Below are 25,130 nucleotides of genomic sequence, written 5' to 3' on the forward strand. Positions count from 1 at the left end.
ACATTACAATACAACAACCGAATATAGGATATAAATCTGTCACCAAACCCAAAATACTTTAACACATTAAAAAGATATTGATGGTCAACCCGATCAAAAGCTTTTTCTTGATCTAAGGAGAGAATTCCAAGATCAACATGATAAAAATTATTGATATTAATTATATCCCGTAATAGAAAAAGATTATCCATTATAGATCTTTCAGCTATACAATACGTTTGATCATTATGAACCAACAAGTCTAAACAGTGTTTAAATCTATTTGATAAGCATTTGGAAAATATTTTGTAATCAGAACATAATAAAGATACTGGTCTCCAGTTTTTGAGAAGTCCCAAGTCCCCTTTCTTTGGAAGCAGCGACAAGACTGCTCTACGACAACTTATGGGAAGGGTTTCACTTCTAATGCAGTCCAGCAACACTTCGTAAAAATCTTGTCCAATTATTTCCCAGAACTGTTGATAAAAGTCTATAGGTAGTCCATCAATTCCAGGGGAACGGCCAATATGCAACTGACGCATTGCTTCTGTAAGTTCTTTAAAAGTGATCAAATTGTCCAGAGCCTTTTTCTGTTCATCCCCAAGCTGAGGTAATTCCTTAAGCAAATCATGAACACTCTCAGTATCACAGCTCTCAGCACTGTATAATTGTTTATAAAAATCTCTTGACAACTTTCTCATTTCAACTGGATTTGATGTTACTGATCCATCCTGACGGCGAAGATGACACATCTGTTTTTGATTAGTATATTTTTTTCAAGATTAAAAAGAAAGCACTTGGAGCATCCATATCTTTGATAGTGCAAAATCTTGCCCGTATCAGTGCTCCTTTGGCCTGCTCTTGTAAAAAGAATTCAGCTCTTGTTTTTTCTTTTTCAAACCATCACAATGTACACCTTCATTATTAGTTACAAGATTTTTTTCCAACAACTCAATGTCCTTTTGTAGAGTTTTTACTGTTGTTTTGACAAAAGTTGATGTATGAAAAGCATAATTCTGACAAAATAATCTTATATTCGCCTTTCCCACATCCCACCATTGACAAAGATTCTCAAACAAAAGCTTCTTCAACTTCCATTCACTCCAAAACACTTTAAAACTCTCACAGAAAAAAGCATCATGTAATAATTTAACATTCAAATGCCAGTAATAATTAGATCTTAATGTCTTCTTTACATTTAAAACCAACGTGATCATATGGTGGTCTGAAAACCCGTTTGGAAAAATACAAGCATCAATTACTCTATTATTCCACATTTCCGTCATATAAAACCGATCCAATCTTGCACCCCAAAATCTATTGTCACACATTTTCAACCACGTATACTGTTTCACCCCGATATTTCTTGTTCTCCATACATCTGTTAATTGAAACTCATGCATAACTTTTAACAGTGTGCTACTTGATTGACTATGAGGCTCTTCCCCATTTCTATCCACTGTAAAATCTGTTGTGCAATTCCAGTCCCCTCCAATTACAAGACACACACTATCATCATACTTCTGGATGGCATTTCTCAATTTCAAAAAAATATCTTGTCGTTCAGGACCACTATTGGGGGCATAGACATTAACAAACACAAAACTATTTCCCTCATACTCAATTTCTATTAACAATACTCTACCTTCAACAATCTGTTCCACATTTAAAATGTTAACATTCATGTTTGCAGAAAATAAAATAGCCACTCCTGCACTATTAAATGTCCCATGGCTCAAAACAAACTTGCCTTTCCACCACATACCCCATTCAATTTCATTATCCTTATTTGTATGTGTTTCTTGTAAAAAGAAACATTGATCTTTTTAAATTTAAGAAATTCTGAAACCACTGCTAATTTACCCCTGTCTCTTCCCCATTAATATTTAGAGAACCCACCCTCAAACTATCCATGTAAGAAAAGAGATATAGAGTGGGGAGAGACAGAAAAAAACAGCAAAGTATAAACGCCACCACGTGAGATTTATTCATCTTGATGTCTTTGAGAAACAAATATCTTTTCAGCAGTTTTGTTACCATCTTCTTCAGTCTAAATCTTTTCTTCTTATCCAAAGACTCATAGCTAACCGTTCTATGCAACGACAACACTGTCGCAATAAATTTCTCGGAGTCCGGAAAAAAACTGTCACATCAACAGTCTTACCAAAAGTCGAATCTAGGAAGTCATTTATCTCTTGTAAAGTGTACACCTCTCCTACTATCTGTGAGCCCATATCAGAAAACTCGGAAAGCGTATCATCATCTTTTAACTCTGTATCACAACTTTCTTCATCCCTTGATGCATCAACATTAACACTGGCCACTTCACCATAAATCTGGTCACTCAGATCATCGTTCATTTCACAATTTTCACTTGATTCTGTTTCAGCAACCACTTTCTCATTTTGACCGTTATCAGTAACGCTTTCAGCCTTTTCAACAACTCGAGCATCCAGCTCCTCCACAACTCGAGGCAGCGCGTCCTCTGAGGCCTTCGCCATCACCGCAGCACTCGGCCCGGCGCTCGCCACACTCGGCCCGGCGCTCGCCACACTCGGCCCGGCGCTCGCCACACTAGTCCCGCTACTCCCAGCTTTATGTGGGCATGCTAGTCTCTTATGACCAACATCCCCACACTCAAAGCATTTCATGCTTCCCGTGTTAGCATAAATCATATATGCCTTTCCTTCGTACAGCACTCTAAAAGACACGTCTAAATTTGGTTCATTCAAAAACATGAACACCTGTCTTCTGAAAGACATTACATGTCTTAATGCTTCATTTTTACAGCCGAGTGGTAGCGTTTTTATCGCGCTAGCAAATTTTCCGTAACGTGAAAGCCCTCGCTCAATTTCATCATTCGGAATAAATGGAGGTATGTTGGATACGGTTACCTTAGTAGTTGGCGCAACAAGCGGCGAAACAATAACAAATTCTCCACTTACCACAATTCCATTAGTTATCAGGCGACTAACTTGAATCTCTTCCTTCACAAAAACGACCACGGCTTTATTCATGCGTGAAGCCGATGCAATATTCTCATGCCCGATCTCCTCTCCAACAGCCATTAGCACATCCTCCACAGTCACACCGGTTACAGGAACACACCTGACGCCATGACGAAGGGAAACAGGTGGCGCTACCCCTACGAAGAGGGACGCCATCCTGATCCCAAACAAAACTCCACAAGTACCTCACACAAATGGAATTAAAGAACTTTTTTTTTTTTTTTTTTTAAATTATAGAAACCGAAAAAAAAGAAAATAAAATTATAGTATTAGACAGAAAAAGCCCAATAAGTCACCCTCTCCACGTGGGAACCCTCAGATGCCCAAACCTCTCCTCAGAGAGAGAGAGAGAGAGAGAGAGAGAGAGAGAGAGAGAGGAGAGAGAGATGGAGAGAAAGAAAGAGTGGATGAGAGTGTGTGTATGTGTGTGTGATAGAGAGAGAGAGAGAGAGAGAGATGGAGAGAAAGAAAGAGTGGATGAGAGTGTGTGTATGTGTGTGTGATAGAGAGAGTGAGAGAGAGAGAGAGAGAGCGATGGAGAGAAAGAAAGAGTGGATGAGAGTGTGTGTATGTGTGTGTGATAGAGAGAGAGAGAGAGAGAGAGAGATGGAGAGAAAGAAAGAGTGGATGAGAGTGTGTGTATGTGTGTGTGATAGAGAGAGAGAGAGAGAGATGGAGAGAAAGAAAGAGTGGATGAGAGTGTGTGTATGTGTGTGTGATAGAGAGAGAGAGATGGAGCGTGTGTGATCACCTGTTGCAACACCCAAACTGAGATGCTCACAGCTTTCTGAATATCAGCTTTCTCAGTGGAATATAGATGTCCAAGCGGGGTATTCCTCTCTATTTCGGGGTAGTCAGTGCGCAATTGTCATTCACTACAGAAACAGCGATGTCCTCCGCCAGTTTATACAGTGTGTGTCCAATGTGGAAACTCACGGAGCGCTGTTCTATGTAAACAAAAACTAACGGATTCACTTATGTCACCAACTGGCTCATATTACACACAAAAATTATCTTTTGCCACCACCTGCTGGCTAACATATGTAATTTCAAAAATAAAGACTGTAACTCAGACATGGGCAACATACGGCCTGCGGGCCGTATCAGGCCCTCCACATGGTTTAATGTGGCCTGCGGCTCATTTATCATAAAAGTGTTTTTTTATTTTTCATTGGATATTTCATTTAACTTGCATTGGGACATAATGCAGAGTTGCCAGATAAGAGAAGCAACACCCCCAGTTTGAGATTTATACTTGCACAAATTGGAAATATTCTGCCTTATGTTATACTTATTTTGTGCAATCTGGCAACCATGCACGCGAGTGAGCTATTTCTATGTCGCTTTCCCCTTTGAACAAATTTAGCGATCTGTAGTGCAATATTCTGCTCAAGGAAAAGTGTTATACAGCTACTCTTGTGTCCATTCTTGAGGCTGTTTGTGATGTTTGGTGCTACTTTGCAGGTAAACCTTCTCAGTGATTAAATTCAATATAAAATTAGATCTCGGCATCATTGACACACGGAGGGGTAATCATTGACATGCGACCAAAAGCAAAGGCAAATATGTATGTATTTTTTACATGGCCGCTGACCGCGAGGGGAGAAGGGGCTCCTAACCGACCGCCTGGAGCGCAGGGGGCGCAGGAGTTGCCTACCAGCCGCTGAAACGCGCCGGCGTTTGAGACCGCGAGCGGGGAGGGGCTCGCTGCCGACCGCCTGGAGCGGGAGAACCGCTGCCAGGGGCGGGGGAGATCCTTTCTGTTCCCCAGCCTGAGAGAACGAGGGAGGAATGTGGCAGGGCGGAGGGCGGGGCCGGGTCGTGATCCTACACACTCGGCCCCGTATTAGGCTAATTAAGCCTCCGAGAGGGATAAAGGTCGACTGCAGAGGATCGTGCGGGAGAGAGAGATCGTTTCCGGACATGTCCGTCGTGTTTGTGCTTTTGGTTTAAGTTTTCATTAAATTATCATTTATATTGACAAGCCGGTTCTCGCCGCCTCCTTCCCATTGAACCCCTTTACACAAATCAATGCAGAACATTGTATCTCAAAAGGAATACAATGTGGCCCCCTAGGCACTACTTAAAGCCCGATGTGGCCCCTTTACCAAAATAGTTGCCCACCCCTGCTGTAACACCTAACACTATGCTTACACTTTAGTTTAGAACAGCATGAACACAAGTGGAGTGATACACACACAGTGAAGCGTCGGAGTGCTGATGCTGTCACACAATCAGTGCTCATGGAACGTCTCTCGTCCAATCAGATTTGAGGACAGGAACTAACTGGGGTATATATATATATATATATATATATATATATATATATATATATATATATATATTATATATAATATTTGATCATATCTTTTCATGTGACAACACTGAAGAAATGACACTTTGCTGCAATGTAAAGTAGTGAGTGTACAGCTTGTATAACGGTGTAAATTTACTGTCCCCTCAATATAACTCAACACACAGCCATTAATGTCTAAACTGCTGGCAACAAAACTGATTACACCCCTAAGTGAAAATGTCCAAATTGGGCCCAAAGTGTCAATATTTTGTGTGGCCACCATTATTTTCCAGCACTGCTTTAACCCTCTTGGGCATGGAGTTCACCAGAGCTTCACAGGTTGAGTTCTCTTCCACTCCTCCATGATGACATCACGGAGCTGGTGGATGTTAGAGACCATGAGCTCCTCCACCTTCCATTTGAGGATGCCCCACAGATGCTCAATAGGGTTTAGGTCTTGAGACATGCTTGGCCAGTCCATCACCTTCACCCTCAGCTTCTTTACCAAGGCAGTGGTCGTCTTGGAGGTGTGATTGGGGATATCATGCTGGAATACTGCCCTGCGACCCAGTCTCCGAACGGAGGGGATCATGCTCTGCTTCAGTATGTCACAGTACATGTTGGCATTCATGGTTCTCTCAATGAACTGTAGCTCCCCAGTGCCGGCAGCACTCATGCAGCCCCAGACCATGACACTCCCACCACCATGCTTGACTGTAGGCAAGACACACTTGTCTTTGTACTCCTCACCTGGTTTCCGCCACACGCTTGACACCATCTGAACCAAATAAGTTTATCTTGGTCTCATCAGACCACAGGATATGGTTCCAATAATCCATGTCCTTAGTCTGTTTGTCTTCAGCAAACTGTTTGCGGGCTTTCTTGTGCATTATCTTAAGAAGAGGCTTCCTGTGACGACAGCCATGCAGACCAATTTGATGCAGTGTGCGGCGTATGGTCTGAGCACTGACAGGCTGACCCCCCCCACCCCTTCAACCTCTGCAGCAATGCTGGCAGCACTTATATGTCTATTTCCCAAAGACAACCTCTGGATATGACGCTGGGCACGTGCACTCAACTTCTTTGGTCGACCATGGCGAGGCCTGTTCTGAGTGGAACCTGTCCTGTTAAACCGCTGTATGGTCTTGGCCACCATGTTGAACTTCCAGTGATCAGTTTGAGGGAGTGTGAGTGTGATGACACCAAATTTAACACACCTGCTCCCCATTCACACCTGAGACCTTGTCAAACTAACGAGTCACATGACACCAGGGTGGGGAAATGGCTAATTGGGCCCAATTTGGACATATTCACTTAGAGGTGTAGGCCTACTCACTTTTGTTGCCAGCGGTTTAGACATTAATGGCTGTGTGTTGAGTTATATTGAGGGGACAGTAAATTTACACTGTTATACAAGCTGTACACTCACAACTTTACATTGCAGCAAAGTGTCATTTCTTCAGTGTTGTCACATGAAAAGATATTATCAAATATTTACAAAAATGTGAGAGGTGTACTCACTTTTGTGAGATACTGTACATTTATATGTCGAGCTGTCAATCGATTTAATAAATTTTAATCAAATTAATTACATGGTGTCCCAATTAATTAATCGCGACTAATCGCATATACAAATATTTGATGACAAATCCCCTCATATAACAATAATTCAATATATAATGATGAAATAATGATACATAGTTATCTTTAAATATTTAAAATACATATATAAATAAAAAATATTCAGATAATTAAAATGCATTACATTCTTGTGGCAGAAGAGTTCATCATTGATAAGACCTTTTTTTGATAAGGCTTTAGAATACAATGTATTGTTTACTACCATATTATTGAACATAAGACAATCATTGGCACACAGTTCACAGCAATTAATTGAATTAAGTGAATGTGTCAATCAGATTTATTATGAGGGCTTGTTTAAGGGCCCGTCAATGTACACCTGCATCAGACATGCTTGTGTAGCGTCTCAGGTGCGTTGCATCATAAACAAAACATTTTAGGTCACTGTGTCAATTTAAATATAGTTTAATACTTAGAACACATACTGAGATCCCTTAGTTCGGATTTGTGCTCCATCAAATGTTTTGAACGCAAGAACGTAACGCATGTTTGTGTTGTTCTGCTGTTCAAGGGTGTTTTTCTTCACTATATAAATTGCGCACTGCCACATCTTAAATATTACGGTCCAGGGGCATTGCGATTAATAGCGTTAATTTTTTTTAAATCGACAGCCCTAATATATAGGCTAATATATATATCAGGTTGTAACTCACTGGTTATTATGAAATCAGTCAAATGTTTACTTTATAATAAGGCCAGTGGATGCAAATGTAGCAATTAATTATGTCCTTATATTTGTGTTTTGACGAATGTGGGTTTGTGCATGTGAAAGGAAGCGTGATTGGACTGTTCCTGAGATATTTTTCTAAAAATCTTTGTTTGTGTTTTGCTGAAGAAAGTCATACACATCTGGGATGGCATGAGGGTGAGTAAATGATGAGCGAACTATCCTTGCATTTAACAGAATTATGTGGTCTCTACAAATCTGCACTGAATATGTCATTAAGCAATTAATATTTATTGTTTAGATCAGTTCTCCAACTTTTCAGCCATTTATATTGTCATCCAGTTCAGATTGGCATACTACAACTATACAACCATAGACTAGAGTAGGCCTATGCCTTTCAGCCTTTACAAAGCCATATTCACGCTAGCGCCATCTTTGATTTTTAAAGGGAATGACAACGAGTCATTCCTGTGAGGGATAGACTTACAGTCTCGTCAATTGACTGTTCTACAGTTTAAAGTGTTTTTGGATCGTTCCGCGAAAAACATATTGATAAAATATCTGTCAAAGAACATTCAGTATACAAAGAACTCCAGACAGCATGAGTTGTGGGAAATTTTCCATACAGAGTTACAAAAATGGCAAGATGCAAATCACTGACGAGGGTCCTGATTGGATGGAATTAACTGACCTGTTGCGGCGGAACGTGAGCGCGTTAAACTATGTGGCAGGAAACCTAACGCCGGTTTCACACTGCACGCGTTAGCAGCGCGTAAGCAGCGCAGCAGCAGTGCGTACGGTGAGCGGAAGCAGGACACGCGCGTTTTGCTTTCATACTGGCAGCGTTTGACGCGCGCGGCGTGTTTACAGACAAAGTAGGCTACTCTATAATGGGTAAGTTGGCATTGCTTTATTTCGTTTTCAAATACATTTATATTATATTATTATAATAATATTAATATAATATTATATAACTTTTGGTTCATCTTTGTTTTTGTTGACCGTGTAGTGCGAGTTGTTGATAGAAGGAAGGCCATTGCGCTGTATTTGCTATCACGAAGACTACGGAAAAGACGCAGATTTTGGGTTCACTCCATGAACCGACGAAGGAGAGAATATGGTGCATATTACCATCTTGTCGCCGAACTCCGTCTTGACCGTGACCGACACCTAAACTACTTCAGGATGAATGCAGAGCAAGTGGATCACATTCTTTCCCTGATTGGAGGCCAACTAACAAGGCAAACAACAAACTACAGGCAGTCCATTGAACCCAAGCAGCGACTTGCAGTTACATCTGCTTCTCTTATGTGTGCTTACTGTGTGCAAAATGTAAATAAATGCTTACATTTGTTGTTTCTTGGAGAAAGATTTTTTATTTAGATTGTTGAAATGTCTGATACACATCTAATTTACAAACATTACCCATCATGAACATCTTAAAGATAATTCATAAATGTGTGTAATAACAAACAGCACAGTTTCTCGAAAATTCAACAAAATCATGCATACTGAATGTGTGCTATAATAACATGTCTATTCTGTTTCACTTTCTTTATTGAGTTAAGTTGTTTGGGCCAGGGAAAGGTTGTCAAAAACACTTTTAAATTACTTACCATCGGCACCAAGAGCTACTGCAACTTCATCCCATGCCTTTTCCTTTGCCTGTGATTCTTTATAAAGCATATTTCGTGGATCATAAATAACTGAACGTTTCTCAACCTCCACAATGAGACGAGTGTCGTCCATTATTACATTTTCAGGTGCACTCGACCATGCCGGCTGTGACACCACGTGCTTTTGTTTATGATTGTCAGCATGACATCCTTATGACAATATATATATATTATATATATATTAGTTATGTGTATATACATTTATACATTAAATTAATCTAACTTAAACTAAACTGGCAGTATAAATTATTTAAACTTGTTTTTGTAGTTTGGGCAACAAGTTTGTTTTTGGACATTTGTTATCTTTTTAAATTGATGAAGGTCATTTGATTGACTGTTTAAAACACAATAGATATCATCAATGCGCTTTTGGTAACTGCTGTGTATTTTTGCCATGATCAATGCATTGTCACTTTAATTCAGCGTAAGCCGCGCGTCAAAAATAGACAGGACGCCGAAACGATCGCGGCACGAATACGCGCTGCTAACGCGTGCAGTGTGAAACCGGCGTAACAGTATAAATAAAACGCGCGTTTTTCTCAGTTAAGCGTTTTACAGCGTACATGATGTTTGCCTTTTTACATGCCCTTAAACGGACGCGACTGACATCGAGACGGCGTGCTTTTATCCAGAGTTTCAACATAACCTCTAAACCTGCCAAAAGGGAGATTGGCGTTGTGGTAAGTTAAACAGGAGTGCATGCCTAGCTAGGAATGCCTATGTGCAGGTCACTGGCATTAATCACATTGGCAAATATTGTTACACTTTTACCCCCACTTTGTTTTACTCCTAGGAGAGCACATTTGTGATGGCCTTCATCTTCATTACTGTTCTTGGTCCGGCTGGGTGGATCCTGTCCAACTCATATGAAACACACAGAAAACAGCCATGACTCCTGCATGGCTTCCACCACATACATCGTGGTTTCATGTTCAATTAGATGTTTTCCATTCTTTTTGTAAAGTCATACAATCCAGATCCTACTTGAAATGAAAAGCCGACTCTAATAGCTTATAGTTTATTGGATAAACCCATGTGAATTGAACATTTAAATAATTATGCCTAAAATTAAATACAACTAACTCCATTTCAAAGTCTATGTAGTCATTCTTTAATGTTGCTTGTTAGGATCCAATTCAAGGTCTGAGAGCCCATGAAAGGGATGATGATAATAATAATAAAACAATCCTTAACGCAATAAAATACAACGAACCATATAGCCTAATGTGTACATATAGGACAGCAAAATAAATAGGCTTAACTTCTAAAGAGGTGTAAAAGCATTCCTTTTTGTAGTCACTGGCATAAAAAGTAATTTATCCCATCAAAATATGGAATTTTGGTGCAAATGCATATAACCTGTGTAGCCCATGCTGGTTAGCCAAATTGGAGCATAACTAACATTACTTGGCATGGTCTTGTGCTCGAATTGATAAAACTAAGCTAGGTAAAAAAAAAAAAATACAATCAAGACCACAATTAATGTATTGCACAGGTTAGGTGTTGTCACCACTTAAAGGGTTTGTTCACCCCAAAATTGAAGAAGATGTTATTTACTCACCCTCATGTTCATAATCCTTACGACTGATTTTTCTTCCATGGAACAACATTTTGAAGATTGTAGATGGTGCTCTTGTTTGTACAATGAAAGTGAATGGTGACTGATGCTCTCAGTCCCTAATAGTCTGCTACCACTCACTTTCATTGTGCAAAAACAACAGCACAGTAACGTTCTACATTTCTCGTGTTCTATGAAAGTACAACATATGGCTTTGAAATGACATGAGAATGAGTAAATGACAATTTACATTTTAGGGTGGACAAGCTCTTAAAAGCCTAGTGTAAAATCTGAATCTTGAAGTAAACCAGTTGAGGGCTGGAGATTGACTTCAGACAAGAGAGGTTTTAATGACTTTAATAAAACTTATGAGAGGCAGTGTAACAAAGGAGAACACTAAAAGCAATTTTATAACATTTACAACCACAAAGAAACCTACTGTACAAACCCCTAATGCTGTTATTTGATGCAGTTTCAGTTTTTCTAAGAGCTATTAATTCATTCTGTACTAAAGAAACATGTGTAAAAAGGGGGAAAACTGAGAACTGTTTAATCATAGCATAACTTGGCTGTAGTATTGGGATGGTTTCTTCACACTGGAACCACAGAGAATATATAAAGTATCACATGTACAGGATGTCATAGTGGCCAGGGCGGTACAGGAGGAAGATGCGTGGCACACTTCCTTCAGGGAAGATATGATGGTTCACTGTTCCACCCTCTCCTCTGTCCATGTATTCCACTAATACGGGAACATTCAGAGCCTTTGCTAAGGCAATGATATGGATGTGGTCACTTTCCTTCGACATGGGCTCCACCTCCTAAAAGAGAAACATAGACTTAAGCCAATCACAACCAGTAAGATTTATTCTTTTTCAGCACTACTGGAATGTTCAACAGCTCTTTCAAGGATAGCCATTTGATCACTTTAAACTTAGCACACATACACCATAATTAGTATGACAATTATTTCACAATTGTGACTGCCCTATTTTTATATGGGTCTGAGGGCATGATTAAATGTGCAGACATTATTTTAATATAATTTATTTTACAAGATTAAATCGTTTAATTGGCAGCTCTAATATATACACACAAGTTTGCACCCTGGAAACAGATTCCTGTGTTTATTAAGGGGGCTTTCACACTGGCAGTTTAGTCTGAAACAGCACGGTTCACATGAATAACTGGTAATATGAACCTGAGACTTTTGCCAATTTAAGCAAGACAACATCATCAGTTGCACAAAAACACACATGCACCATGAGTGGCAGGGGAACATAAGCAGCGATGCAAATATAGATATAGTCGCCTTCTCCTGGACAAGCATATCTGCTGAATTATGTCATGCGTTCACTCTAGTGTGCATAATGACACCAATTTAATGAAAAGCACAAATATGGAAAACCGCGTTGTGTTCTTCATCATGCGCATGTTTATAATGGTGCAAGTTGATGCCAGAAAAGCACCGAGAATCTGGGGAGCCGGGAGCAATCGCACTCTGGCCCACAGCAAACTTGCCCAGTATAAAAACCACATAAGACAACAAAGACAGAATAAGTAATCTTTAGGTGTTAAAACCCAAACTGTCTCTCACCTGCTGGCAAAACTCTTTGACAGAGCGACCACCCTCGATGAAGTGCTGAAAGAATGCATGCTCCCGCTGAAGGTATCCAGAGGTCAGAAGCCTCAGGTAAACCACTATGTAGTCAGACACGCTCTGGTCGTTAAAGGAGCTCAGCAGATCTCCAAGTGATTGTTGCTTTTCACACAGCTCAATCAAGTCCATAAACTGACAAAAGAGAGTATCCACAGAAAACTTACTCCTTTGGGTCAACATAAATTTTGTTATTCAACAACTTGTACATTTACAGGTTTTTAGCCTGTCCTGAATACAAGAAGCCATGTCATATTTGCACAGTTTTTAAAGTGGAACTATCACCAACAAATGATTACTTTTCTAACTCACTGTGTTGTGAAAGTCCTCAATGGTGAATTCAGTGAAGCCCTGGTTTACAAGGTCCAGTTTGCTCTTAGCTGCCACAGCTTTGAACCTAGTGTCAAAGCAGACGGTTATACTTTGTTAAAAATGTATCATGGAAGAAAAGACCAATCACAATTCAGTATTCAACTATTACAATTATGCTATTGCTGATAGTAACATTTTGAATGCTGAATACCAATGTCAAGCCAATGAGACATTTCCAAACTTTAAATTTCTTATAAAGTTTTACATTAACAACATCATCAACAACAAAAAATTGTTTGTGAATTAAAGGGATAGTTCACTCAAAAATTAAAAGTCATCATTTACTCACCCTCATGTCATCCTAAATGTGTATGACTTTCTTTCCTCTGTTGAACACGTTTCAACAAAAAAATATGTTTTTATAAAAAATATTTCAGCTCTGTAGGCCCACACAATGCAATTGAATGGTGACCAAAACTTTGAAGCTCCAAAAAGGACATAAATGCAGCATAAAATTAATCCATAAGACTCCAGTGGTTTAATCCATGTCTTCTGAAGAAATATGATGATGGGTGAGAAACAGATCAATATTTCAGTCCTTTTTTACTATAAATATCCACTTTTACTTTCACATTCTTCTTCATTTAGTTTCAGCAATTCACATTCTTTGTGCATATCACCACCTACTGGGCAGGGAGAAGAATTCATGGTAAAAAAGGACATATACTGTATATTGAACAGTTTCTAAACCCACACCTATTATATTGCTTCGGAATATATGGATTTAACCACTGGAGTCTTATAGATTACTTAAATGCTGCATTTATATATTTGTTTTAGCTTCAACATTTTGGTACCCATTCACTTGCACTGTATGGACCTACAGAGCTGAAAGAAAGTCATGCACATCTGGGATTGCATGAGGGTGAGTAAATGATGTGATGAGTTATTTAATGGAAGGTGTTTAGAACCGTTTATTTAGAGGAATAGCAATACGGTGCTGCCTTGCAAACAAAGTAACAAAGGCACTGATATCTGCTCTTTGCAACCCTACAAAACCGTACATTACCCTTGCAGCTCTTTGCTGTCTTCCAGTAGTGATTCCAAATATGCGAAGCCAAAGGCTCTGTAGAAGCAATTCCCATCCGGTCGTGTCTTCCGAATATAAGAATACTTTTTGTGAAGGTCCTATGAAAAAGATGTACATGTACATTGTAAACATCTTTTGTAAACACGTAAACATGTTTTTACTGCAGCTTTCAGGCACTTGCCAAGTCAGCTCATGAAACTGTGCACACCTTTATCTTGAGTTGGTAGATGGTGTCCTCTGCAGCATATTCACTCTGAAGCACAGAGAGATCTTGTCTGTCTGACACCAAAGGGTTTGAGGTGGCTATCTATTTGGTAAAAAAAACAAAACAAAAAAACAATTAATAATAATAAATTATATGGTTTGACAAACATAGTTTTTTCCCATGTTGATGTATTTTCTAATGAAACAGGGCATTGGGGTGGGACATATCGAAGGACGATCTCATTCTAGAGAATATTTTATAGGACACAAAGCATTTTTTATACACCCCTGCAAACAAGATCATCGATTCTTCTGGTCCATTTTTTCAGGAGACAAATACTGTAAATTTTAAATGTGTGTATCTGTTAAAGGTTTATTTGACCAATTTAAAGAATATACTAGCAGACGACCACAGAGCAAACAGAATAAAGGTTACAAAATGTTTATTTTTTAAACAAACATTTATTTTTGCAATTCCGTTCGATAATGCTAGTGGCGCAGAAATTACACACTTCAGCTTTTAAGGGATAGTTCACCCAAAGATTAAAGAACATTTACTCACCCTCATGCCATCCCAGATGTTTATGACTTTCTTTCATCTGTAGAACACAAATTAAGATTTTTAGAAGAATATCTCCAAACTGCTGGTCCATTCAATGTAAGTGAAAGGTAGCCAGAGCTTTGAAGCTCCAAAAAGCATATTAAGGCAGCATTTAAGTAAACCAAACGACTCTGTTTGTTCAATTCCTGTCTTCATAAGCGATATGATAGGGGTGCGTGAGGAACAGGTCAGTATTTAAGTCCTTTGTTTGTCCTATTTATCACCTTTGAAACAACCCTCCTATGCGCGTTCACAAGAGTTCTTCATCTTCCGTTTTCTGCTGATTTACATTCTTTGTGCATTTCGCCACCTCCTGGGCTGTTGTGCAAATATATATTAATTATTCTTTTCTGTTGCTTTATTCCTCCTTGTTTTCCTCTATATCCTCCCTGCCCAGTAGGTTGCGATATGCATTAAGAATACATATCATTAAAAAACAGAAGAACTCTATCCTCTTGTCAACGCGCATAGGACGGGCTGGTCATAGTGTAGATTTATAGTAAAAAGGGACTTAAATATTGATCTGTTTTTTACCAACACCAATCATATTGATTTAAAAGACATTGATTTAACCACTGGAGTCTCATGGATTACTTCTATGCTGACTTTTTGTACTTTTTGGAGCTTCAAATCTCTGGCTACCATTCACTTGTATTGTACAGACATACAGATCTGAAATATTCTTCTAAAAAAATATCTTAATTTGTATTCAGCAGAAGAAAGAAGGCTATACACATCTGGGATGGCATGAGGGTGAGTAAATGATGAGAGAATTTTCATTTTTGGGTGAAATATCCCTTTAAGTGCAGCACCTCTTACCAGTAACACAATCTGCTGAAAACATCCAGAAAAACTTAAATCAACAGTAATCGACAACAAACATAAATTCCAATCCTTCCTTCAAATGTATCCAGACCCCTTCAAGGTTTTTACATTTGATCCTGCAGCCTAACGCTAAAATCATTTAGGCCTAAATGTCAATGTGATCATTTTTACTTTTAATAAATTAGCAAAAAAATTGTCAAAAGCCCTTTTCACTTTGTCATTATCGTGTATTGAGAGTAGATTGATGAGGGGGAAAATTAATTAAATACTTTTAGCATTAGGCGCATCATTACAAAATGTGAATAAGGTGAATGGGTCTGAATACTTTCTCAACAGTGTTCAGTCATGAATGATCAACTCACCTCTTGCTGAATGCGGTCCTGCTGTGCCATAATGGCCTCGTCATGTGCGAGACAGTTCACTCCTGCAAAAAAAGACCAAACATCAACAGTCTTCTGGTCTGTAAAACGGTCATAAAAAGATTTCCCATTTCCAAGGGAAAAGGTGACGTGTTAAACACCTGCTACACAAAACTGGACTTGATAAACAGATAAACATGACCAGTCTTTGTTTCGTCACATGATTCTGAACTGAATCAGAATGAGCATTATTGCCAAATATGCTTGCACATACAAGGAATTTGTCTTAGTGACAGAAGCTTCCAGTGCACAAACAATACAGCAATTAGACAGAGACAGTAATAAAAAAAATAGAATTAGAATAGAACTATTGACCATTATGCTAATGCTGCAGTTGTTTCATGCCATTACATAAACATACGTCATGTCAACACAATTTCGTGTGTATGAGTCCTCTGTATAATTCATTATTCGATTACGATGGCCAGATAATAAACCACATAGCCTATCTCCAGAAATACTGTCTGTATCAGAGAATGATCACATTGATGTTCCGTTGTCTATAATTGATTTGCAAGCAATGCAATAATCCCACTGTAGGGGCAACAGAGAGCCAAAGATGGTCATTTTACAGCTGTCGTGAAAACAGGACAGTGGACCAAAATGCAATGAGGATATATATATAACACACGTCACAATCCAAGTTGTGTGTAAAACGAGCCCATTGTGCATTTGCACACCTAATGAGCCTGCTCTGCTTTTCCTCCTGCAGCAGTACTAGTCAATGCAGATTCTCTCTCTAATGTATGTTCCCTAATGTGGGACCCCTACAAGATGATTTGTTGGAGCAAGTCAAATGATCTTTATGGTAACAAGGGGCAATGTTATTTTGCACTTACCCTCCATCTCTCCCTGCGACGATTCCTGCTGTTCATCCGCCATCTTGATTAAATTATTTTTCCGCCGCCCCTTCTTTGAGTTTGTGTATATATCCGGGTTATTTTACTCGCTCACTGCATCGCACATGCTGCCTGTGTTTATCTCGAGTACCTTTAGTAGCCAGGGACTTAACATGCTGTTCATAAACAGATTTGCCTCTGAGGACTCTTCAGAAACACGTGGGCGTGCCGATGGCATCATACTAGTTTGACAAGTTAGTGTACACTTTCATATTTTTTATTAAATACATTTATGTTAGACCTAGTGTTTCGTTTTGAATGGCATTTGGCAATACAGGACATTTTAAGCGATTTACTTTATATTATAGCTAAGTACATCCCTTGCCTTTGATAGTATGTCATTGACTTAAAGGTGAAAACTCTGTAATTTTTCCTCATTAAAATGTTACACTCCTTATTAAATGGATTGCAATTTTGATCATTACCACTCATGTGAAATGACGACTCCAATCATATCACTAACCTACCAAATGCTGTTTGAATCTACATGGAGAGGGTCAGAAATACCAGCCGAGTATGACTTAAAGTTCTCTCATCATTTGCCATCCCAGATGTGAATGACTTTCTTTCTTCTGCTGAGCATAAACTGAGATTTTTAGAAGAATATCTCAGCTCTGTAGGTCCTCACAATGCAAGGGAATGGTGACCAAAACTATGGACCTTCAAAATGCACATGAGCATCGAGGTTGTCCATCGAATGTATTTACTTCTGTAGAAATCATCAGTCTGCGTTATTTCAACTTCATTGTTTAAAAATCGCATTTAATAGCGGAGTTCCTGGTGAACAACTACATTACCCATGGTCCAGCAGATAAAGATCCACCAATCAGAGAACTGCAGCCAAGAAAGCCCGCCAAACATGCCCGGAAGCGACCGCACACTCACATGATGCACTGTGAAGGATGCAAACAAGACAGTCTCCATTCTCAAACTACTTATATATTTCTATATACTGGAATATTTAGCAATACATAAATTATAGATATTGTTTCAATAATCATCAACCTAAAATTAATAGTTTGATATATTTCCATATTTTTCTATTCCATTAACTAATTAATAATGCTTCATGGGATTGTAGTTCCTAACCTCATGAAAGACGATAAGGACACAGTCTTGTACCTTTATCTTTTTTGTCCGAGTTTCAAATATTTTTTGCTTGAAAACAAAGTTTGTAATGTAATGATTCACCTTTTATGAAGGATTTTATAAAAAGTCAATGGAAGAAATAATTGGGGAAATACTAATGTTGCTGAAAAAGTGTGCGGGCACTGTTGCGCTTTATTGGTTGTCTCAGAAACTAGTGTGATTTTTCAGGACATTTATTTAGGTGTGTAAATATTTAAAATAATGACTTGCAGCATTTTTAAGAATTTTTGTTGTTAGCAGGCCAAAAGTGCATATGCTCTTATTTTATACACTATGTATATCTTGTGTTCACAGATGTGTTAATTTAAAACATGGACAAAAAAGCAACATGGGACAGATTCTACATAGAAAATGCAAGCAAAGGCAACTTCAAGGTTTTTTGGCTTTCACTAAGTCCAGGACTTCATTCTTCCTGTTCTTCAGACCATGTCTCATTCCCAAATTGGCCCTTTACACATCCTGGACATGGGCTGTGGCACATCTGCCTTAGGACCCTGTATTTACAGATACTCTCCATGTGCTGTCATGGTCACCTGTGCTGACATCTCCCTGGTGGCAGTGAAACTTCTGGAGGAGTACACCAATTCTATACCAGTACAGAATCCATCCTCTGCTCTTGCATTCGTAGAGCTGGATTGCACACAGATAAGAGGACACTTTGGGGCCAGAAGTCTGGACTTGATTTTAGACAAAGGTACAACGGATGCTTTAGTCAGTTCTAAAGAGTGGCAAGGAAAGGCTGGTCAGATAATAAAGCAATGCTTACAGGAACTGAGACCCACAGGGAGTCTCTTACTGTTCTCAGATGAGGACCCTGATGCCAGGCTTGTATGGCTGGAGAGAGAGGTTAGAGGAACAGATCTGGCAGCTGATGTGAGAGTTCAAGAGGTGGTGGAATTGAGAGGTGTCAGTTATTTTTGCTATCAGATTACTCCTTGTATTGCCCCACATTTAAAAAATATAATATAATGCAAATTCCTTTGCACTTTGAAAGAGACATCAATCAAGTGTTAATATAGTAGGAAAAGGCTGCATCAAGTCAGCACTGAAAATGTAACACTGAACGTTTTACACAATATACAACTGGCCTAATCTTACTTAATTTGCATTTGGCCTAGCTAAACAAAAACAACAGACAATTCGATTAGCAAGAGACATTTTTCAGAGTAATAACAAAAATTGCCAGAAAAATTATGTTGTGCTGATTTTTTTTAATTAAAGCAGTAAACCATCTGTTGTAGTATCATTCATATCAAGTATTATTGTGACACTAATAATTATGAAAATCTAGTAACATTGAATGACTTGCTTCTACATGATGGGAGAAAGTTGCCATCTGTTGTTCCTGGCAGGCTATTCTGCCTTACAGGCCCCATTTGGTTAGGATTAGGGCATCTGCTGCCTGCCAGGACCGGCCAGCTGTCTGTTCTGACTCATTTTTCTAAGTTCTCAGTTATATACCATTTTTGTTATCTTGTTACCCACTGTCTCTGACGCATGAGGTCACTGCCTTGTCTCTTTCCCACCAATATGTTCTACGTCCTTTGTTAATTAAATATTGGTGGGAGATCCCTCGTCTATCTATTAAAAAGAAAAAGAAACATATATCTTTGGTAGCCTCTCATAACTTGACCTCATGTTACAGTTCATGGACAGAGTACATCAACTCCTAGAAACATCTGCGTAAACAGCCATGTCTCCATCAAATACTTTTTATCTTTTTCCTGCATTTTCAGCACATTCTCTCAATGGGCAGCCTTGTTTGTTCATACACATTGTTATTTGAAAGAAAACACCAGCTGCAAAATTATAATACATTTAGCTTATTAAAACAAGACACCATTCATATAACTGATTGAAAGTATGTTTGAAAAGATACATACCAGAACACCAAGGATTCTCATCAGTGTACTATTGATTAACAGAAACACTTTTTGTTTTTGAAGAAATACACTTGTTTTTCAAGGTTATATACCATTCTTTGTGTTCTCTGCAGTATCAACACTTTTAGTAACCTGATATGCTCTCTCCTGGCTCACTCAAAGGCCTGGAAACTCATATAAGTATTTTGATATATAAAAACATACTAAAATATTAAAATATACTATAGGGCCTGTACCATGAAGCCGGTTTAGGTGGCTAGCCAGCTATGTTCCAGTTTAGCTTCCGCCAACCCTGGGTTTTAGGTACTATGAAAGTAGCTCGGCTTTAATCGGTGTTCGTTGCCATGGTATCTTATGCTGCACGGTATCTTACGCTGCTCCGGGGCAGGTTATGTTCTGGATTCAAGATCTCAGACTGAAGTTTGACCAATCAGCTGTGAGCAAAGAAACATATAGGTGACGCAACTAATTCCCAGCGTCTGTTCTCTGCTGCAATGGCTTCACCTTTTCTCCCAAATCCTGTGGACATCTCCGCGCAAATTGTTAGACGAGCACTTCGTAGAGAAAGAGTTTTTAGGGACAGACAAAATCCATTTGACTTTCACCGATACTTGTATGAAAGATACAGATTTTCCGCGGAAGGAATGTCTTATCTTTGTGAACTTCTTGAGCAGCACATAACAAATGTGACTCGTCGAAGCCATGCCCTTACTGTACCGCAAATGGTATTGCGTTGCGTTTTTTGGCAAGTGGTACATACTTGTATGCGGTCGGTGATGCAGAGAATCTAGGGAAAAACACGGTCTGTCGGACCATTCGCAAGGTGGTCCTCGCTCTGCAGGGGTACATAAATAGCTTTATTGTGTTCCCTGGACATTTATCGACCATGTCCATAAAAGAGGGATTTTAAAAAATTGCCGGTAAGATATCTTGATTGGGTGACATCATATGAACAAATTTAACCTTTCACGTTCGTTTTTTTCTTCTGCAAAAAGCACATTTCATACTTAGAAATATATAATGCAATAGTCTACAGTAGCTGTTAAGAATGATTTTAAATATATATTTTTAATTCCTATGATAGGATTCCCTAGAGTCATAGGAGCAATAGACTGCACACATGTTGCAATCTCCACAGCTCTAGGAGAACATGAGGCAGATTATGTGAACAGAAAGTACTTTCACAGCCTTAATGTTCAGGTATTTGAAAAATGTGAAGTTATTTTTATTTGCATTGAGATCAATCTTTAAATAAATAACTAACAGATAGGACAATTATTTACTGTACATTTCATCTGCAGATGACTTGTGATCATGAACGCATGATCACAAGTTTGGATGCCAAATGGCCTGGCTCAGTGCATGACTCACAAATTTTCCGTGAGTCTATTTAGTGTCAGCGCTTTGAGGAAGGCAAGTTAAAATTGGTACAGTACACTTTAAAGTTTTAATTTGAAAAGCTTACACAATTTTTCCCCTTTTCTGTTCTATGACAGGGCTTTTTGATGGCCTGTTGGTAGGAGATCGAGGTTATGCATGCCAGAGGTTTTTGCTAACCCCCTATCCTGACCCTCAGACAGGGCCACAAAACCGCTTCGATGTGGCCCTCAGTAAAACCAGGGTCAAGATCAAGATGACCTTTGGCATCCTAAAGGCGTTTAAGAGTGTCACCAGAGCGGGCATCACAGATAGTGGCTGCATGTGCCATTCTGCACAATATAGCCACTATCAGAAAGGAGCGAGTACCACCACAAAACCAGCTTCTCCCTGATGAAATTGACCCCATCACAATTGACCACCCAGCTGGCACAGCTGTCAGAGATGCAATCACAACACAATATTTTACTTAATAAAAGCACACTGACAGGTCTCAAACTGTTTTATTGGTCATGTGGCTAGGGAGGAAAGAGAGAAAGAAAAATGACATTAATAAACTTTCATAGTGTTCATAAAGGGTAACTTGGTTCAAAAAAAAAAAAAAAAAAGTTCACATACTGAGATCTGTTTTTTCCAGCTGTTTGATCTCCAATTTAATTTTTTTTAATTTGGAGCCTCCTCAGCTCACAGTCCAGCTCCTTCAGTGAACAGTCTAGTTCTAGACTCCTTTTGTAATGGGCCCTGACTGAGTCTGTTTCCACCTGAAACAATTCCACCACAAACAATCATTACACGTTTTCTGGAGGTTGATCAAATCACAAAAAGTGGCATGACTTTCTACAAACATAGGACTGACTGTAAGGGTTTAAAGCATTACCTTGTTCACATTCCTTCTGAAGCCCATTGAGGTAGAGGCTTCAGTTTCTGGGGCAGGTTGTGAAAAATCCTACAATAAAAGAGATGTGTAAGAGCCAGTCATTTAATTATGACATTCAAATGTGTGCTATAATAAAAAGCCCAGTGCACTCACCTCAGCAACTGTCTCTGAAGACACAGACAGAGTGTCTTCATCATTTGGTTCACCCTATAAATTGAAGGCCAATTTAAATCAAAATTGTTATAAAGCAGGTTATGTTCATTGTGTTCTTTCTGGTGTACTGACCTCTGTGCAGGAGACTGTGTGCATGTGTGCTGGCTTCAACAGGGACGCTGTATTTCCCTCTACTGTGCAGAACATAGAGTCAGCCATATTTAACTTTTTTAAAACATTAGTAATGCATTGCACACATATACCCAGTGTCACTTGCTTAGAGGAGCCAGCACCAGGGTCAGACTGTACAGCACTTGCAATCCCATCCATAATCGGCCACCCCTTGTTGTTACTCAGTGCCAACTCCTCCGCCACAGTGTATTCTGGAGGAGGTGGCCCTCCCCCAGTTTTCCTTATGTCACACTTTTTTTCTGTTTGCTGCAAACAAGTGTTTGTGATTAAATGTTCACAAAAGTAATAAAAGGTTTTGGTAAATACTCACCACTTTGAATTATATTTTTATATTTTGTTTTGATCTGCTGCCAAGAACGTTTGGAGTTGCATCTAAAAATCAATCTTTCTTAGGATGTAATAGCCTATACATTCACACTTTACATACATCTACACACACACACTTATGTATGCATATATATATATATATATATATATATATATATATATATATATATATATATATATATATATACATATATATCAGCACGAATACACATTTTAATTTTAGCATTTAATAAATTTTTAATATGATTATCCTACATAAATTTACATTAATTGTTTAACTTAGCCTACGCATTAACGCAATCAGCAATCTTCCTCCAAGATTGTTCTCTTGCTTTGGCAGCAGATACAGTGTTACTGCGTGCTTGAAAAACACTCCTATATTCTTCATATTTCTGAATAATAATCTCTTGCTCCTGCGCGGAAAAGTATATAGCTCTCGCTCTATCCATATCGAACGCGATTGGTTGTTCAGTGTCGACGTCACTCTTTTATGTGCACGCGCGTGTGGAGGAGTAATCATAGCTTAAGGATCAAAGCCTGAGTTGACAGAGAAAGTTGATGAGCTGCGTCATGGTACCAATAAAGCCTGATTGCATCGGTTTGGTCTTGTCGACTCAAAACCAATCCTGTAACCCCGAGTTTGTTCAACTACCATCATGGTACAAGCCCCTGGTCTGCTTGTGAATTAGTCTAATCCAGTTCTCAAATTCAATTCACTGACTCATTGTCCATATGTTACATATACTTATTTTAGAAAGCACCATTTTGAAACGTCATGTAAACAAGAACGCAGATTTCCTTACGCCGTTTCAGGGATTAAAAGAAAACAGGTTAACACACCTAGGTTTCTCCCAAAGAACTTGGCTTACTGTGGTCATGTAAATAATCATCATCTAACCTGTTTTTGAGGAGCGCGCAAGTGCATGAACTGACCACATATCAAATGTTTTAGGATGGAGCCCGACAACATGTCAACACAGTGGAAAGAATTAATAATTTCTGGAAGTACAGTGGGAAATAAATCACAAACTACTATACCCATTTATATATTATCAGTGTAAATCACCAGCAAAATGTCGACGTCTAATGTAGTGTAGTGTCACATGACAGAGTTTGCACCATTCGTTAGCCTGTGTTAATCATGACGACAGTATTGAAAGCCAATTTATTGTACATGATTATGGATTGATCTTTACAGCATTTAGAGCCGGTCTGGAAACATGACACTGCCAGGAGTGCCACCACAAATATCTCTTGCACATTGAACAAATGAATGGCCACTGTTAGCGGTTAATTTAATCGCATCTCCATCCGTTTATTTATTTAAGTTTCTTTTCCACACCATTAAAAATAATTGACAGCAGTCACGGAATTAGCTCACAAAACATAAAATATAATTTCTGTGCGCAAAGATGTTTTAAAATAAGAATAAATGCACAATACTAGCCAGTGAAAAGCTTTTTTTATTTTCGTTTTTTGGGAACACTTACAGCCCAATTCTATTAAATTATTGTTTAGTTTTACTTTTGAAAAAATGCCAGCAAAATCCCCAGTATTAAATAAAATAAATTACCAAACAAATGAAGCATTAAATTAATAATAATAAATAAAATTACCAAACGAAAAAAGCATTAAATAAAAACAATAAATTACCAAACTAATTTTATTTGCTTAGGCCTATATATGCATTTTCTTTACGCAAACTTAAATGAGCTTTCCCCCGTCCTGTAGATGAATAAAGTGGCTGAATGACGTTCTCAGGATGTTCTGGACTTTTTTCAAGACTATAAACTATCAGAACTATTTGTCCAATGCTGAGTTTCAGAAAACAAGCTTTTGAACATTTTAAAATGTTTAAATATTTTAAATCTAATCTTCTTTAAATCGGATCGTATTTACGGCTTCTTCAGAAAATATAAATATGAATTATTAAGCTAAAATTTATTTTAGATGATAATCAAGTTCAGTTGTTAATAAATGTAGTTGTAACAAATTTGAAAAAATAACAAATTTGGCTGATTTAAACTTGTCCCAAAATTAACATCAATTAGGTTTTGTTGACATTGCAAGTATGGTTGGAAGCATCAGAGCTTGAAAGTTTTGGACCACATTGACAACCATTGTATGGATATAAATGTCAATTCTCCTTAAAAATATTTGAATTTGTGTTCCACAGAAGAAAAAGTCATGAGTTTGATACAGCATGAGGGTAAATGATGAGAAATGCTGCTCCTTTAAGACTTGACAGTAAACGGCCACTGTTATGATTGGCTCTCTGCTCTTGACTGACCTGCTTTCTCCTCATCATCTTATGGTTAACCGCTATTGGGTCTACGGAAG

The 25,130-nt window shown here is 38.6% G+C and overlaps 2 protein-coding genes and 1 pseudogene across 2 annotated transcripts; 2 read left to right on the forward strand and 1 right to left on the reverse strand.

Annotated features, from left to right (window-relative positions):
* Positions 1-11,149: 11,149 nt before the first annotated feature.
* Positions 11,150-16,958, reverse strand: LOC127646835 (ubiquitin thioesterase OTUB1-like). The gene is made up of 7 exons (XM_052130745.1): positions 16,773-16,958; positions 15,877-15,938; positions 14,093-14,191; positions 13,864-13,982; positions 12,795-12,879; positions 12,423-12,617; positions 11,150-11,646 (listed from the first exon to the last, which is right to left on the reverse strand). The coding sequence occupies exons 1-7, from the start codon at positions 16,813-16,815 to the stop codon at positions 11,449-11,451; spliced, it is 801 nt and encodes a 266-aa protein (XP_051986705.1). The 5' UTR covers positions 16,816-16,958; the 3' UTR covers positions 11,150-11,448.
* Positions 16,959-18,286: 1,328 nt separating this feature from the next.
* Positions 18,287-19,204, forward strand: cskmt (citrate synthase lysine methyltransferase). Its single transcript, XM_052130756.1, is given in 2 exon segments — positions 18,287-18,354; positions 18,356-19,204. Coding segments are annotated over 2 exon segments (657 nt in total). The 5' UTR covers positions 18,287-18,292; the 3' UTR covers positions 18,951-19,204.
* A 943-nt stretch (positions 19,205-20,147) lies between these two features.
* Positions 20,148-21,714, forward strand: LOC127645186 (putative nuclease HARBI1; annotated as a pseudogene).
* The last annotated feature ends 3,416 nt before the right edge of the window (positions 21,715-25,130 follow it).

This window comes from Xyrauchen texanus, chromosome 1 (genome assembly GCF_025860055.1).
Source record: "Xyrauchen texanus isolate HMW12.3.18 chromosome 1, RBS_HiC_50CHRs, whole genome shotgun sequence".
NCBI classification, from domain to species: domain Eukaryota; kingdom Metazoa; phylum Chordata; class Actinopteri; order Cypriniformes; family Catostomidae; genus Xyrauchen; species Xyrauchen texanus.